The sequence below is a fragment of the Coregonus lavaretus genome (assembly GCF_964263955.1).
Source record: "Coregonus lavaretus genome assembly, chromosome: 23".
Lineage (NCBI taxonomy): Eukaryota > Metazoa > Chordata > Actinopteri > Salmoniformes > Salmonidae > Coregonus > Coregonus lavaretus.
The window spans coordinates 19,377,953-19,396,076 of NC_140010.1; the positions used below are offsets into that span (position 1 = coordinate 19,377,953).

Consider the following 18,124-nt stretch of genomic DNA (forward strand, 5'->3'; position numbering starts at 1 on the left):
ACACAACATACGTACACATGCATACTGACGCCACACACTCACCACGTACGCTGCTGCTACTGCTCCACATACACTGCTGCTACAGCTCAGTCTATAATCCATCCTGTTGCGTAGTCACTTTACCCCTATCTACAGTATATGTACATAGCTACCTCAATTACCTCGTACCCCTGCACATCGACCCGGTACTGGTACTCCCTGTATATAGCCATTATATTTTTACTCCCTACTGTTATTCACTGTGTATTTATTGTATGTCACTATTTCTATTTTGATTTGAACTTTTGTATCTTATCTTTAACAGTCCTTTGTTGGAAAAGGACCCGTAAGTAAGAATTTCACTGTTAGCCTACACCTGTTGTTTCCGATGCATGTGACAAATAACATTTGATTTGATTTGTCTGTGTGAGTTCAGTTCTTAAATCTGGAAATAATGGGGTTTGACATTTATTGCAGGTCATTGTCATTGAATGTCCTGAATTAAATTGTAGGGTTGCTGTGGTCCATGAAACATTTGGAAGTGTCAGCAAGCTGTCAAGTATGGTTCTGTGGAATGGACATGATCTATGATCATGTCACAAACCGTATACCATAGTATGAACATCAAGTGATGGGCAATGCTCTCCTTTAGTTTTTAGCATTCTAATTTAGCCTGATCTGAGAGGGATCAAGGTTTGGACACTGATCAAGTGTGTGTGGTCAAATCGTTTTAATGTCGTCTCTGCTCTGAGAGAAAGGGTCTTGTTTCCTCTCAGCCCTGGGGCCGGTGAGCAGTCCAGTGCTGGCATTTCACCATCGCTCAGCAGTCAAGCCTAGTGTCCATCTATTCTACAGCCCTCTCTGCCCAATATCCCTTTCTCCCCCACCATCACACACTATATTTAGGTAATTATGAATATGCAGCAGTTGTGAAAGTAATTCTGCCAGACATGTCACTGTCCAGCCAAATAATGTCAATGTCGTCTTTGGTAGTATAGGGATGGGACCCAACAACGACGTGGCCAATCCGGCTCCGCTGCCTGTTTCATTCAGATCTCATTTCAAGGTACGAGACAACAAGAGGAGGTGATTGACACACACACTGGTTAAGTCTTGTGTCCACCTTTTTTTATGTGAAAGGGTCTCACAAGATATAACTTGTTGCAGTCCTCCATCTGCCAGTCCTTATCCAATCAACCCTTTGTGGAGAGAAGAAACCTCACAATCTTCAAACCACCACACCATAGTACTGGTATGCATAGCACAGATCACCATAGCTTATTATTGTATTTTTCAATATGTCCAATTCAGATAAACTATGTGAAATATCACTGCTTTGGATGACAATGGCCTTCTTCCCTCTGTGTGAATCCCTGACATTCATCATCTGGCTACAGCTCAACTGACCTTTACCAGGGAAGCTCTCTAAAGAGCACATCCTGCCAGACACTTTGTACCGTGGCCCTGTTTATTTCTACATTTTAGTCATTTAGCAGACACTCTTATCCAGAGCGACTTACAGGAGCAATTAGGGTTAAGTGCCTTGCTCAAGGGCACATCGAGAGATTTTTCACCTAGTCGGCTCGGGGATTAGAACCAGCAACCTTTCGGTTATTGGCACAACGCTCTTAACCACTAAGCTACCTGCCGCCCCTACTGAAACAGCTGTGGAAATGTCAGATAACATGTGGCAAAGGGGGACCATTGGTTTGTCTAAATGTTGTGGGGATTTGATTGACACAAAAGCTCTTAGAAGACAGTGCTTCATGTGTAGTGTAACAAAACACTCCAGGATTCAACATGTCCATAACCAAAGGGTATTTTATCAAAGGCATATAAACTGTGAGAGCTAAAACCCTTCACAATGCTCTCCTTCTCAGATGTGACTCCTATGACCATATACAGTGCATTTGGAAAGTATTCAGACCCATTTACTTTTTCCACATTTTGTTATGTTACAAACTTATTATAAAATTGATTAAATTGTTTTTTCCCGTCATCAATCTACACACAATACCTCTTAATGACAAATCAGAAACTGGTTTTTATCATTTAAAACCAGAAATATCACGTATTCAGACCCTTTACTCAGTACTTTGTTGAAGCACCTTTGGCAGCTTGAATCCCAGCCTTGAGTCTTCTTGGGTATGATGCTACGCACACCTGTATTTGGGGAGTTTCTCCCATTCTTCTCTGCAGATCCTCTCAAGCTCTGTCAGGTTGGATGGGGAGTGTCGCTGCACAGCTATTTTCAGGTCTCTCCAGAGATGTTTGATCGGGTTCAAGTCCGGGCTCTAGCTGGGCCACTCAAGGACATTCAGAGACTTGTCCCGAAGCCACTCCTGCGTTGTCTTGGCTGTGTGCTTAGGGTTGTTGTCCTGTTGGAAGGTGAACCTTCGCCCCAGTCTGAGGTCCGGAGCGCTCTGGAGCAGGTTTTCATCAAGGATCTCTCGGAACTTTGCTCCATTCATCTTTCGCTCGATCCTGACTAGTCTCCCAGTCCCTGCCGCTGAAAAACATCCCATTAGCATGATGCTGCCACCACCATGCTTCACCGTAGGGATGGTGCCAGGTTTCCTCCAGACGTGACGCTTGACATTCAAGCCAAAGTGTTCAATCTTGGTTTCATCAGATCAGAGAATCTTGTTTTTCATGGTCAGAGAGTCTTTAGGTGCCTTTTGGCAAACTCCAAGCGGGCTGTCATGTGCCTTTTACAGAGGAGTGGCTTCTGTCTGGCTACTCTACCATAAAGGCCTGTTTGGTAGAGTGCTGCAGAGATGGTTGTCCTTCTGGAAGGTTCTCCCATCTCCACAGAGGGACGCTGGAGCTCTGTCAGAGTGACCATCGGGTTCTTGGTCACCTCCCTGACCAAGGCCCTTCTCCCACGATTTCTCAGTTTGGCCGGGCAGCCAGCTATAGGAAGAGTCTTGGTGGTTCCAAACTTCTTCCATTTAAGAATGATGGAGGCCACTGTGTTCTTGGGAACCTTCAAGGCAGCAGACATTTTTTGGTACCTTTCCCCAGATGTCTCAGAGGTCTACGGACAATTCCTTCGACCTCATGGCTTGGTTTCTGCTCTGACATGCAATGTCAACTGTGGGACCTTATATAGACAGGTGTGTGCCTTTCCAAATCATGTCCAATCCATTGAATTTACCACAGGTGGACTCCAATCAAGTTGTAGAATCATCTCAAGGATGATCAATGGAAACAGGATGCTCCTGAGCTCAATTTCGAGTCTCATAGCAAAGTGTCTAAATACTTACGAAAATAAGGTATTTCTGTTTTTTATTTGTATTAAATTTGCAAACATTTCTAAAAACCTGTTTTCGCTTTGTCATTATGGGTTATTGTGTGTGTAGATTGATGAGGAAAATGTTTTATTTAATCAATTTTAGAATAAGGCTGTAACGTACCAAAATATGGAAAAAGTAAAGGGGTCTGAATACTTTCCGAATGCACTGTACTTCCATAAATATTTTCAACTGGTACTGGGGGACCCTCATATGAGTCTTGTGGAGGTCTTAGAGCAAGACGGAGAACACCACCGTGTTCGTGAGAGTCTCGTCCTTCCATAGAGAGAAGGACGCTAAACCGTTCGGACGCTACAGACGATTTTGTGAGAAGACCGACTTTCGGGATGTCTCATGGTCTGACAAACACCTCTCTAGCTCTGTCACCTTTCACCTCTAGCTCTGTCACCTTTCACCTCTAGCTCTGTCACCTTTCACCTCTAGCTCTGTCACCTTTCACCTCTAGCTCTGTCACCTTTCACCTCTAGCTCTGTCACCTTTCACCTCTAGCTCTGTCACCTTTCACCTCTAGCTCTGTCACCTTTCACCTCTAGCTCTGTCACCTTTCACCTCTAGCTCTGTCACCTTTCACCTCTAGCTCTGTCACCTTTCACCTCTAGCTCTGTCACCTTTCACCTCTAGCTCTGTCACCTTTCACCTCTAGCTCTGTCACCTTTCACCTCTAGCTCTGTCACCTTTCACCTCTAGCTCTGTCACCTTTCACCTCTAGCTCTGTCACCTTTCACCTCTAGCTCTGTCACCTTTCACCTCTAGCTCTGTCACCTTTCACCTCTAGCTCTGTCACCTTTCACCTCTAGCTCTGTCACCTTTCACCGCAGATGCAGAAGTGTGACATAGACGCATCCAATGCTTAAACTGACAGATTTTTATGGGGATTCTTGTATTATGCTAATTAGATTTCGGACATCGACCTTAGGGTGCGGACATCGACCTTAGGGGGTTTTAAAGGGTGTGTGAACACTTATGGGAGATTCTGGAGCGGTGCCTGAGACAGCGTTTTCCACCATCAACAAAACACCAAATGATGGAATTTCTCGTGGCAGAATGGTGTCGCATCCCTCCAATAGAGTTCCAGACACTTGTAAAATCTATGCCAAGGTGCATTGAAGCTGTTCTGGTGGCTCATGGTGGCCCAACGCCCTATTAAGACACGTTATGTTGGTGTTTCCTTTAATCAGGCAGTTACCTGTACATGTTTGACTATACATATCAGATAGAGTGTTAAAAATAGAATACAAATATGTTTTCGTTATCAGTAAACCTGTCTCCTGTCATGTTGTGTCATAACTTTGACAAGACCAAGTGAACCAGAATACTATCGGAAAAAATATGTAAATGTGTGACAAATGGTTAAAAAACACTGCAGTATTTTATTAAAGAACACATTACATGCAACAAAGGAAACAGTTTTTTACAAATGACTGAATCCTGAACTTCTTTTTTCAGCTATCAAAACTAAAAAGCTATATTATATGCGTCGTTATCATATTGCATTTATTGGAAAACAAGCATATTTTAAAATCTGAATGTGGAGCGAAAGGATTGTAGAGCTCAAGGCCCCTGTACAGACTATCAAGTAGTTGAGAGTTTTATTGAGAGTTATTCAAACTGAATAAATTATGAATACTTCTACTTTGGCACAACAAATCAATGAATTAGAGGGGAAATGGAAAGTGAGCTTTTTTTAACTTGCAAGAGTACATTGTTTGTGAAGCTGAATTTACAATATGTGCATTCAATTCTATATCACATATAAAAAAATATAAAATGTTGCCAACTGGCAACCATCAGTGTATTATTCTGGTTTTCTCGCTCAAATGTTCAATAATAAAATGCCACTGATTTGTCTTGGTGTATTACATAGTATAATAAGTTTAATGTTGAAACTGTATAAATTATTGTTCAACAAAGCAAGTCAAGTACAATGTGGCAATGTTCACATAATTACATCATGACAGAGCCAATTGACAAGAATATGGGAACCATGACATACAATAGCATACTATAAAAAGTAAATAACCAAATACTAAAGAATAACTATATAGTCCACACAACAAAAGGACAAGTACTACACAGTATATCAAATGTCCAAATATTGTCTTTGTTTGTCTGAAATAATTTGCACACCTCTAGTTTTGCTATGGACATTAGACCTCTCAGCACATCAACATTCAAAATGCTTTTGAATTCTGAGGATTCATACAAGTCAGTTGAAGAATTGAAAAGCAAGGATACAGGTGACATTATAATGTAGGTTTTGGTTCCTGATACAGTGGAAGAAAGAATGCTGTCATATACTGTAACATGTTGTACATTTTGTAATACATATTCAATTGCCAAAAAAATGCCTGGAAAGAGAAACAGAAATCAACTCTGGCTTTAAATAACATTTAAATTCCATTGTATGAGAGGGCATTGAACAGTCACTGAACACTGAATCGCAGGAAAACATTGTGTCTGTTGAGCTTAATCATGGAGTACAAAGCATCTCATGCATGACCTGTACATCATGGCTACTGTAAGTTCAGTCCCGGTGTTACCTGCATCCGCAGATTTATGTTTTAAATCCTATTAACGTAACGACTTCCCTGTTTAACTGGATTCTGATTCAATGTACTTAAAAACAAACTCAGTTACTACACAGATCCTTGACAGATTTTTTACAGAAATGGTTTCTTCTGAATTGGACTGTTCAACAACATTGCTTTTCAATTAGGCAGCATTATTCAGTTGGTTATCAACTGAACAATGCTGGGAAAATTAGCAAAAGGTACAGTAAAAAATCCAACATATAAGTACATGAGTGAATATAGCTAGATGGATTAGGACCTCTTGAAAGTACACAAAATGACAACAATAGATCAACAAGTTTAAGGGTTTTGGTTAACAGTAACATTAGGTGACTAAAAACCCAAATGAATGTGAAGTTAGAGAGCGAGCTAGGAAATGACATTAGACAAGGAGATAATGACTTGATGTTTCTGCCACTCTGCTCAATACGTCTGCTTTTATTGACCCCATAGGCTGCAGCTTCAAAACAATCAGACACAGGAAATTATTCCAAATGACTTCTAAAATGAGCCGTGTTCTTTTTGTTAAGTAATTCTCACTGAAATGAATGATGTGAATCAAGCTCGTATGGGTTTTTTGATGACAGGTGTTTATTTTATTTATGCTTTTTTTTTTTACACATGACATAACTGTAACTTCACACGATTACCTCTGATGAGACACATGGATACTCAATGAGGTGGTTGTTTAAAAGGAGGGCGCTCCTCATGTTCACAGGCCCTCAGACAATCAATAGCACACACTCTGTAGCTCTGTTCCAATATCCACACTAGCATACTTAGAATGAAGCATGTATTGGGCATGCATTCTAAGTGGTACGCTAGTATGGATATTGGAACAGAGCCCTGTGAGTGCTTGTGGGCCCACAGCACTCCCGCTTTCTGATAAGATATCAAAGGGGTCGTGGGGCATAAGTTTATAAACCAGGAAGACACACATCTACAATGTATATTCAATTGTCTACTCAATTTCCATTAAAGCCTTTAGATCAGCCAATGCGCAATCTCATACCAGCATGTTTTCCTTTTCTAACGCCTTCCACCCAGATTGAAGACCTGCTAGTCAGGGTGAAGGGTCCTCGGAGTTCACTAGGCTGACCTGCTTTCCCTACAAGTCCTCTATGGAGAAACTAATACAAAAACATTTAGTAAATCAAGTTCTAAGTCATCCTGGTTATTTATCTGTGGGAGAGGGTAAAGCAAACACAGCTTATCAAGCCCACACTGTAAACAAGGGAGCAACATTAAAAGCCTAAATGGCGTACCATTGAATGGGCGAGGGACCACAAAACAGCATGACAAAGTTTTTCTTTCATACAATGACAAAGTTCATGTTTAAGTCAGAAAACAAATAATGTTCTTTCATATTATTTTTACTTTTTAGTTGCTGAGAGGTAGAATGAAGCATTTAAATTGAAGTATACAGGTTGGGTTGTCTGAATTGATCTTATCACTAAATATCATCAATATGAGTGAAACCATCAGCCCCAGCCCTCTAAATATCCTGTGAAATCTGAGCAAACATTTGTATTCATCCTTTTTGTATTGTTTTGATTTTTGTTCTGACATTCCTATTACTGTATGTATCTCAAATGTCCCATAGTACTGTAGCTTAGGAAAGGTTGTTTTAGTTATGGTTTTCACAGCACCCCTGAAATCTACAGGACACTGTGTAGTATGCCTCTATGTTTAACACTGTGATAGGCTCTGAAGTTTCATCGATGGGATGTGGGGATGGAAGGTGTGGAGGGTAAAATAATCAGTTGGAGGTGTCCGAGTGAACACTTCCAGGTCCTTCTGTGAGCGAGTTCACTGACGAGGGGGTCAGAGCATCCTGCCAGCCACCGTTTGTCTGTGGAGTCAAAGACAAAAGTCTTTAAAAAAAATAATTTAAATAAATCTAGAGATTAAATTGTGAGACAATTTGTTGTATGCCTCAGGTCAAATTTCCTAAAAGATACAGAAATAATGACACATACTGTATATTTTTTTTAGCTGCATCGGTAGCTAACATGAAACTCTTGAACTGAAATACACCCTTTTGCTCTCTGCGAGATTATGCATCTTCAAAATACACAATAGTACAATTCCTCTATCAAGACTTCATCTCCCATCTGTTTCAAAATGGCCTCATGTCAAGACAATAGAGACATGTTATTGAGAACGCACAGACAGACCTCTCACACACAAAACCTACAAGATGGTTGATGGGAGAATAAATTATAGCAAATTATCACATCGGCTATTGGGATGAAAATATAATGGGTGCGTAAAAAAGGAGGCAATTTCCAATCCCGGAAGATAGGTCGATTTAAAGAGCGTTTGGGACATTAATGGCAATTTCCATGCCATCAGTGAAAGCTGTTGGAGATGGGCTTTGGCACCCTCTTATTTTCAAACCCTGTTATTTCACATAGAGCAAGTCTTTCATCACATTTAGAACCGAGGGGAGAGAAAAACACTTTGAAAATCTTCAACTTTGGTGACACCCTCCGCCTATTTCACAGCCATAATTACTGTTCAAGGATAGAAGAGAGCTCTGCCATGTGAATGCTGCTCCCTGCCTCAGCTCAGTCATTAGAAACCTCAGAATGAGTGGAAATTGTTTAGCTGCACAATGAAAGATCCATCCAAGATTAAAAGCTTCTACAGAAAAGTCTAAATATATAATTAATAACATGATTTCTACAATATAAAAGAAGAAGTGTCTTACAAGGACATCATATTTTGATGTTTGAATACTTGAAAACATAATTGCATAAAAAGTTAATTTGGATTCGATAGTTTACTGAGGAAGCTCAGGAGAACGTCTTCAGTCCACCCCAACTTCCTTTTTTAGCATCTTGGATTGGACATTACAGGGCTCGCTGCTGTCAGTGTCATTGTGGTTGTTGGACGAATGATGCGACCAATGCACTCGGACTGCTGGCCCAGAACCCCTCTCAGCCTGCTCTGACTGCCTTATTGATTCCCCTCTCTACAACACAGCCTGTCACTGTAGATCTTAACACTATACACACCCCCTCCAGTGTTCCCAGCCTTGCCCTGCCAAAACCCCATCAGAACGTGGCATTCTTTTTTTAGGGTGGTAGATAGATTGGACTGAAGCTTGTACTCTGGGGCGATTATTTTTTTGGGGGCCCTTGGAACGGGGAAGTAACGAGGTCTGTGTTTCTTTTCATTTGGTGCCATGTGAGTTGAGTGTTGGACAGGCAGGGTGTCACCTGTGGCCTTGTTCCTTTCGGCTGCAGGTGCCTCGCTAACACTAATGTCCCCAGACAGGCAGGCTCTGAGTGTGTCCGTACGCCTGGCCGGCCGCCTCTCACGCCGTCTGACTCCTGCCTCCTCACCTGGCGCCCGGGGCATTACCAGTACACAAGGGCCGTTGCCTGGACAACAGCCCAGCCACCAATAGGCCACTGCTAACTAAGTGGCATCCCACACACATTGGCTTCAAAATAATTGGGCAAAGGGACAAACTGAAACCCTAATAAAGGCAGCTTTCTATCGAATTGTTGTTCAAATGTATGAACACACTGCATCGGAACAAAAGAAGAATAGCTATAGATGTATAGGATAGAAATAGTTAGCTTATTTTTATTTCAAAGAGACCAAAGTAAGAATAGAAAGGCAATATTGTGATGAAATGAAAGAAAGTTGTTGTTTGGTGGTGTTCTTACATTGATGCCCTGTGGACTGTACATCTGGCTGGCGGCGATGCTGTCACTGTATCCTCCTGTCTGGCTGATAACATGGCGAAGAGTATCCACCTGGAACGGACACACACACACACACACACATACACACACACACACACACACACATGTACACACAGAAACACACAGAGAAAAGGGCGGGTCAGACAGACAAAAGCTCTACATGAAAAAGACCTTCATGCATAAGAAAGGTCAGTCTGATAGCAAAAGGGTATCATGCACTGGGAAAGGTTACCACAGCGACGGTTTAGAATGATTTGGCCTGTAATACTGGTTCAACACAATAGATATCACATAAGAACAACGACAAACCACCACAAATAACATCACAAGGGAACTCATATAAAAATCTTATTACAATTCAAAGAGGAACAAAAATGAAACAAATCAAATTAATTATACGACTCAAAACTCCTCTCCTCAGTGGCTGGGAACGCGTTTGAAGTGTGCAGCCAAATGACCTTCTGACAAGGACATTGTTTTTCAACCCAGTATCAACCCAGGAGACCTCTTGTCCAGCTCAGGGGTTAATACTATGCATATTCATGAAACAGAGAGTTGATTTAAAAATGAAGGTGGGATGGTGGAGGGATGAAGCAGGTGGTGACTCTTCAACCCAAACTATGGTGAATGAGACTCCCTCCCAATCCCAATACTCAGAAAACTCTGTGCTGGTCATCGTTGTCCAACGGGGCAAGGTCAGATGACTGTTGTACACCAGTGCCTACGACAACTGTTGTCTGCAGTGTTGACGAGTCTTGTATTGTTTCCAAATCTGTCTGCAGTCGTCTATTCATTCATGAGCCTGATAATGGCCGCCACATCAGTGTATGGCTAAAGGCCACATATGACCTCTGTCTCACGGACTAGGTCAAGAGATTCAGATTCAGATTTCAATTAAACCTTGTAGGCCGGGCAGTGCCTGAACAACTGACCAGGGAGATTCATTCTTTTAATTTGAGACCTTATAAGGTTGTCCGTCGCGGGTCAATGACTGCTTTCAACAGGCCACTAATAGGCTACTACTGTATGACTGCTAGCTGGGTATCTATCTACATGACAACTAGTGTACTACTAATGTATGGATAACGTACTAGTCTCTGCGAGGCTCCTACCTGGGACTGAACATTGGTCCCAACCCTGGCCCCCTGGTATGAGTCCCCATTCAGAGCCTGCACACTCATAAACAAGTCTCCGGAGTTTGCCATGTTAAAAGAGCCAGCAGAACCTGGGAGGCCAGAGAGTGAAAGAGAGAGAGAGGGAGGAAGAGAGAGAAGAGAAGAAAGGAAAGACGGGTTAACAACGATCATGCAACAGAAAAAGTGCAGTCAGTTGGGTTAGTAGGAGAGGGTTGAAAGCAAAATATGGTGTAGTGAACAGGGAACCACATCAGTGACCAGCCACCGTCTACTATATGTACTTATGGAAATGTAACCCCTCTGGCTAAGGGGTGTTCTAAGCAAATATTGAACTATACTGTACTAATGATCAACAATACACTACACTATTGTGATGCCAATCATATTACTAAGAATAAGGTTAGGGGTTAAAACCGGGGTGAACCTGAAACAGAATAGATGGATTGTCTTGTTGTTTAAGTTCCTTGCTACTGGACAGGTTGGATCATTAAGGAAGTGCTAATTGATCGACAGGAAGACTGAAAGAATCCTCTTTGTCCTTTTAATGGAGCCAAACTCCCCAGATGTTAAAAGAGAACGCAGCCTAACTTGATTTCAAGGCAGAAAAAAACACAAGACAAGGCCATAATCCAATACAGCTGAAGGGTCACCATGATGACAAAGGACTAGGCTGGAGCGCCCTGTCATCACCTTAATGACACACAAGAGGTCAACCAGACAAGTCATAGGATGGATGAACTATTTCTTTAACCAAGACTGATTCCGAAATGGTGTGTTAACCAGACAAACCCCAGAGAGAAAGAGAGAGAGGGACCGGACCACTGGGCCAGAAGTTATCGGGTTAGTTCAGAAAGGTTGGATGCAGACAGTATTTTGTTAGTCAAAAGGAACAGAGACAGAGACTGGATTCTTGAGTTGGGGCCCAGGGTTGAGATGACATTTGCGTAAAGCCAAGTTTTCTAATCAGTGCTCTACACCTCTCTGCTCAACTCTGTCGTATTTCTGAATTTTATTGTCCATACTACTGCAATGTGGATCCCTCTCAATGTAGCATATATAATGCTTTAGCTCTTTATAATGATGATCTGTGTTCATGTTGAATTTGGGGTAGGTACGTAGCCAAACTAACATTAACAGTACTGACTTGGTACCATACTGGTAACATCTACTATGGCTGGCTGGTATTGATACTGACCTGCAGAGTTGGGGGTGGAGGGGGAGTTGGCCTGGCTGCCGTGGGCTGATACACTGGTTGCACTGACGGCTGTCTTCGCAGCGTACATGTTTGCTTCCTCTTGGAATTTGCCAATGTTTTTCTTGTATCGGATTCTCTTGTTTCCAAACCAGTTCGATACCTGTGAAACATTTAAAGTACAAATTACTTGAGAAGAAATGTCTGTAGTAAATCGCTTTTTGTTTTGTTGAAACAATTGTTTGAGAAAGCTATCACATGCTGTCACAAGACTGCCTATGTGATTCCATAACAGAATGCAGAATTAAACATTGGTGCTGTATGACCCTATGCTAGCTGACTTCCTGTGGCATGATAGGAGCCATACTGTTTTTGCCATACATGTACACGCACAACAATAGAAGATTAGAGTTGGCTTCATCACATACAGGATGGATACGAGGCTTGTGACTGGCGGAACATACCTGTGACATTGTGATGGAGCACTTCTTGGCCAGCTCTTCCTTGGCCTCCTCACTGGGGTAGGGGTTGGACAGGTGGGAGTAGAAATACTCATTTAGGATCTCTGTTGCCTGCTTGTTGAAGTTCCTCCTCTTTCGTCTGCAGAGAGAGCGAGAGAGAGAGGGAAGAGAGAAGAGATGAGAGAGCGGGGGGGAGAGCGAGAGAACATATTTAATATCACAAGGCAGACAATTGCTGTCCAAATAATGTTACATCATAACAAAGGTTTTGCCTGTTTTCATAACAATACATTTAAGTTAGAGAAAGACACACACACAACACACACACACAGACCTGGCATCGAGGAAGCGGGAGCGTAGGATCATGACTGCCTCGCAGGTGCTTTGTTTGAGCTGCATCTGGATGGAGCTGAACTTGCGGTGGATGATCCCCACCATGCGCTCTATCTCTTTGGGCGAGATGGGCCGTGTGCGGCTCTGCTCCCTCAGCAGGTTCATCACATGGGTGGTAAACTCGTTACATGCCTAAAGAGACAGACAGACACTCATATGAGGCAGATAGCAATCACACGCACTTGAATACAGCAGAGAAGTAAGACACTGCAAGTGTTGTAAGTAATGTTAATATCATAAGTAGTACTATGTCGCTGTTGGAAAACCTTGCAACTCCATTTTTGCCAATTTTCATTATTATAATATTGAAAGCAGTAACTCCCCTCAATGTACTCTGAACATTTCGTGACTCTAGAAAATGTATTCAAAATAGCTTCATAATTGTATGTTCGTTAACGGGGGAAAGAATCCGTTTTTTCCATTTCCTGAAAAGTTTCTGTTTTGGAGAAACTATATTCTCATCCGACAATGACAAAATCTAGTAGTAGTAATACAAGTATTGCAGTGCTGTGGCAGACACAATAGCAGTGGATTAGCTATACAACAGCTATACAACTAAGCTGTGAGACTTTCTTTGTATATTGAGGAGACTTTTCTTCAACAGTTAAGAAAAAAGTTAAGACGTCTAAAATGACAGGAGGCTTTCTTTCCTGTTCACGTTCACCAGCTTTGAACTATATTTTATGTCTCTCTCTCTCCACTTCTCTCTCTGTCTTTTCACTCAGTGTCTCTTTTGTTCTCTCTCTCTCTCTCTCTCTCTCTCTGTCAGAATCAGTCACTGGGAAGTGTCTGCTGTGTTTGGGGACAGGGGAGTCTGTTGACTGTCAGAACCGGGGTCGCGTCAGTTGAAACGAGACACAGTTCAGTGCAACAGCCGTTCCGCCCGTACACACTGTATCAGTAGTACACATAGTGGTGACATGGGTATACTCAGGTGCATAAGTAACACTGTGACAGGTAGTGATGATGAGTCTGCTTTGAGATGATGACAGGCGGTAATATATATGACATCCATGAGAATGACAGGATGATCTCTTTGGCGAAGGATGAGTGTGACTGATAAAATGTTTGCCAGCTGGAAAGTGATTTCTGAAAGCGTGGTTGCTCAGGAGGTGCTTTGGGGGTTTGATTTGAGAAGGATTATCTGCATATAAAAAAACTTGTGTGCAGTGTGAGTGTAGTGAGACGGCAGTGGGGTTGTCTATTGGAGCAGAGAGAAGACGGTTACAAGAGGCTTGGTCCTCAGTATGTAGTGTGATGGCAGAACTCAGAGCAGACAGGACCTAACGGAGAGAGGGGTTGCCTATAGGAAGTGAGAGGGGTTGTGAGGGTCTTCTTAAAGCCAAAGGGGTTTATGGGAAGGGAGAGAGTGGTTACGAGGGGCGTGGTCTGTCCTCACCTGTTCATACTTCTCCAACTCTGTGTGGTAGATCCCGCGGATCTGAGTCAGCTTGGCCCGGTAGTCTGAGTGTTCTGCCGCGTTGGTGTCCGAGCCCACTCCTCCTCCCGCTGCAGCTGCTGCTGCAGCCGCCGCCACCGCAGACCCGCCCCCTTTCTCCGGTCCAGACACGCCTTCCGCCAGAAGCATGTTGTCCAATCGCATGAGTTGGGCATCTGGAGGCTCCTCCTCCTGGCCACCACGGATACTGAGCACTGTAGAGACAATAGAGAAGAAGAAGAATAACAGTTAGTAACAAACTAGTGAACACAACATTGACGCTAACACAACATCTGATGGTTAGCAGTGGAACTGCAAAGGAAAGAGGCAAAGTTAACATTAATGGACAGTGCTGTAATAAAAAAATTACTATTTGGGTGAGAAGTGAAGTGACTGCAGTCTACTACTGTACTTTCCTCTTTCTACAGTCTTCAACCTGTTCCATCTGAAATATGACCGTCTCTTTAATAGCCCATGTCTGTGCCATAAAAACCTGGATCTTACTGAGCCTGGCAGCACCCACCCTCATTGATTTCGAATATAATTTCATGTAAATAATGAACACAGACTTCCATGAGAGTTCATTTTTCTTTGCACTCCTGGAGAGCAGATTATGATATTTACTTAGTGGCTAAAACAATAAAATCTTGTCATAAAAATATAATAATCTTCCTGGTCAGGCAAACTAATATTATTATCACAACCTGACTAGGGTAAAAAATGGGGTAATAATGATCTTCTCCAGCTGAAGAGCATTAAAATGACTCACGTCTAATATCAATGTGGATAATCGCAGTGATAGGAACAAAAACTATTAACACCAGACAAACAGGAAAAGCAAAGATATGCTGGCTTAGTCTTATTTATGGGTCACTGTTTCTAAATTACTAAATACAGTTGAAGTCGGAAGTTTACATACACCTTAGCCAAATACATTTAAACTCAGTTTTTCACAATTCCTGACATTTCATCCGAGTAAAAATTCCATGTCTTAGGTCAGTTAGGAAAACCGCTTTATTTTAAGAATGTGAAATGTCAGAATAATAGTAAAGATAATTCTTTAGTTTAGCTTTTATTTCTTTCATCACATTCCCAGTGGGTCAGAAGTTTATATACACTCAATTAGTATTTGGTAGCATTGCCTTTACATTTTTTTACTTGGGTCAAATGTTTCGGGTAGCCTTCTACAAGCTTCCCACAATAAGTTGGGTGAATTTTGGCCCATTCCTCCTGACTGAGCTGGTGTAACTGAGTCAGGTTTGTAGGCCTCCTTGCTCGCACACATTTTTTCAGTTCTGCCCACAAATGTTCTATGGGATTGAGGTCAGGGCTTTGTGATGGCCACTCCAATACCTTGACTTTGTTGTCCTTAAGCCATTTTGCCACAACATTGGAAGTATGCTTGGGGTCATTTCACCCATTTGCGACCAAGCTTTAACTTCCTGACTGATGTCTTGAGATGTTGCTTCAATATATCCACATCATTTTCCTTCCTCATGATGCCATCTATTTTGTGAAGTGCACCAGTCCCTCCTGCAGCAAAGCACCCACACAGCATGATGCTCCCACCCCCATGCTTCACGGTTGGGATGGTGTTCTTCGGCTTGCAAGCCCCCCTTTTTTCCTCCAAACATAACGATGGTCATTATGGCCAAACAGTTCTAGTTTTGCTTCATCAGACCAGAGGACATTTCTCCAAAAAGTACGATATTTGTCCCCATGTGCAGTTGCAAACCGTAGTCTGGCTTTTTTATGGCGGTTTTGGAGCAGTGGCTTCTTCCATGCTGAGCGGCCTTTCAGGTTATGTCGATATAGGACTTGTTTTACTGTGGATATAGATACTTTTGTACCTGTTTCCTCCAGCATCTTCACAATGTCCTTTGCTGTTGTTCTGGGATTGATTTGCACTTTTCACACCAAAGTACGTTCCTCTCTAGGAGACAGAACGCGTCTCCTTCCTGAGCGGTATGACGGCTGCGTGGTCCCATGGTGTTTATACTTGCATACTATTGTTTGTACAGATGAACGTGGTACCTTCAGGTGTTTGGAACTTGCTCCCGAGGATGAACCAGACTTGTGGAGGTCTACAATTGTTTTTCTGAGGTCTTGGCTGATTTATTTTGATTTTCCCATGATGTCAAGCAAAGAGGCACTGAGTTTGAAGGGAGGCCTTGAAATACATCCACAGGTACACCTCCAATTGACTCAAATAATGTCAATTAGCCTATCAGAAGCTTCTAAAGCCATTACATCATTTTCTGGAATTTTCCAAGCTGTTTAAAGGCACAGTCAACTTAGTGTATGTAAACATCTGACCCACTGGAGTTGTGATACAGTGAATTATAAGTGAAATAATCTGTCTGTAAACAATTGTTGGAATAATTACTTGTGTCATGCACAAAGTAGATGTCCTAACCGACTTGCCAAAACTATAGTTTGTTAACAAGAAATGTGTGGAGTGGCTGAAAAACGAGTTTTAATGACTCGAACCTAAGTGTACGTAAACTTCCGACTTCAACTGTAAATGCTAAGCTAGATTTTGAGTAACAGCTAGCAAACAAGCAGCAAAATTGAAAGACTCCCTTAATGGCTGCTGAAAGGGTGCTAACAAGGTAGTTCTCAGTCCTATTTAGGCAACTGGCCCTTAAGGCTCCTGGCCCACTTCTGGCCCTGGTCACACAGTTTGGGGTGTCCAGTCTCAGTGATGGGTGTAGTGGCCAGTTTGGCCCTGCTCCTCACCCCTCACACCCCTATAGGCACTTAGCTCTCTGCTCCCTCCCGCCTTACCCACTGCTCCACTGGAGAGGTGGCTGTAGCACGCCACACACCAACATCAGCCAGCACTCAATGAAACATGCAAACAACACCCGTCACCCCTGTACATTCACAGATACACGCTTACACACACACATCCACACACGCAAACATCAAAAGGTTGTTTGAAGATAATCTTCCTTCAACTGTTCTTCCTGTGGTCTTATACAGTTAAATTGTGTGTGTACCAGTGGAGGCTGCTGAGGGGAGGACAGCTCATAATAATGAGCAAATGGAATGGAGCAAATGAAATGGCATCAAACACCTGGAAACCATGTGTTTGGGGTATTTGATACTATTCCACTGATTCTGCTCCAGCCATTACCACGAGCCCCTCCTCCCCAATTAAGGTGCCACCAACCTCCTGTGGTGTGTACTCCACAGTGAAACCATGCTATCATGTCTAACAAACAGTGAAGTGGAGCATCTTTGAGAGAGAGATGCATGTCCACTACAGCCCCTTTCACAAAAGTCTGATCTTGTGAGGACAACACTTAGAAAATATTCAGAATTGAGAAAACACTGTACATTTGTGGGTGTGTTTCACTATGGTACCAACAGGGCTGTGTTTCACTATGGTACCAACAGGGCTGTGTTTCACTATGGTACCAACAGGGCTGTGTTTCACTTTGGTACCAACAGGAATGTGTGTGGTGTGTGGACATGGACCACACTGCTCTTCCTCTGTCTGCCACTAGACGGCTCCCTAAGTAAAGGAGCAGAGCTATCTGTCTCCTCTCAGACGTGGTAAAAACAACCAGGTGTAGCCTGTTCATTTCATCCACCATCTTTACAAAGACTGGCAGCATACACTACACTGCCTGGACATAGTACTGCATCTGCATCAATTAATCTATATACATACCTGCTATAAGGGGTGAATCACTACCTTTAAACATACAGTATTTACAATTGCTAAGAGTGAAAATTGGACAGAATCGCAGTAGATGAAAGAGGTGGCTTGCTGGAGTACACTGTCTGTCTGGCCAATGTTATTGTATGTTGCTCTATGCTCTGGTCTGTGGCTTTGTCCACGGGGATATGCTGTCTGCTTGCTGACCTCTCCAGTGAGAGGGGGGTCCAGATGGATTCCCAAGCCCTCACGGAG

The 18,124-nt window shown here is 42.6% G+C and overlaps 1 protein-coding gene across 1 annotated transcript in view; it reads right to left on the minus strand.

The window, feature by feature from the left end:
- Positions 1-6,433: 6,433 nt before the first annotated feature.
- The window catches only part of LOC311150438 (pre-B-cell leukemia transcription factor 1-like), a 74,736-nt gene continuing 63,045 nt past the window's right edge, over positions 6,434-18,124 (minus strand). Inside the window, exons 3-8 of the mRNA XM_084187925.1 lie at positions 14,164-14,417; positions 12,706-12,896; positions 12,375-12,510; positions 11,914-12,073; positions 9,544-9,633; positions 6,434-7,715 (exon numbers count right to left, since the gene is read on the minus strand). Coding sequence (XP_084044051.1) covers positions 9,587-9,633; positions 11,914-12,073; positions 12,375-12,510; positions 12,706-12,896; positions 14,164-14,417 — 788 coding nt within the window. The 3' untranslated portion in view covers positions 6,434-7,715; positions 9,544-9,586. The remainder of the gene's footprint in view (positions 7,716-9,543; positions 9,634-11,913; positions 12,074-12,374; positions 12,511-12,705; positions 12,897-14,163; positions 14,418-18,124) is intronic.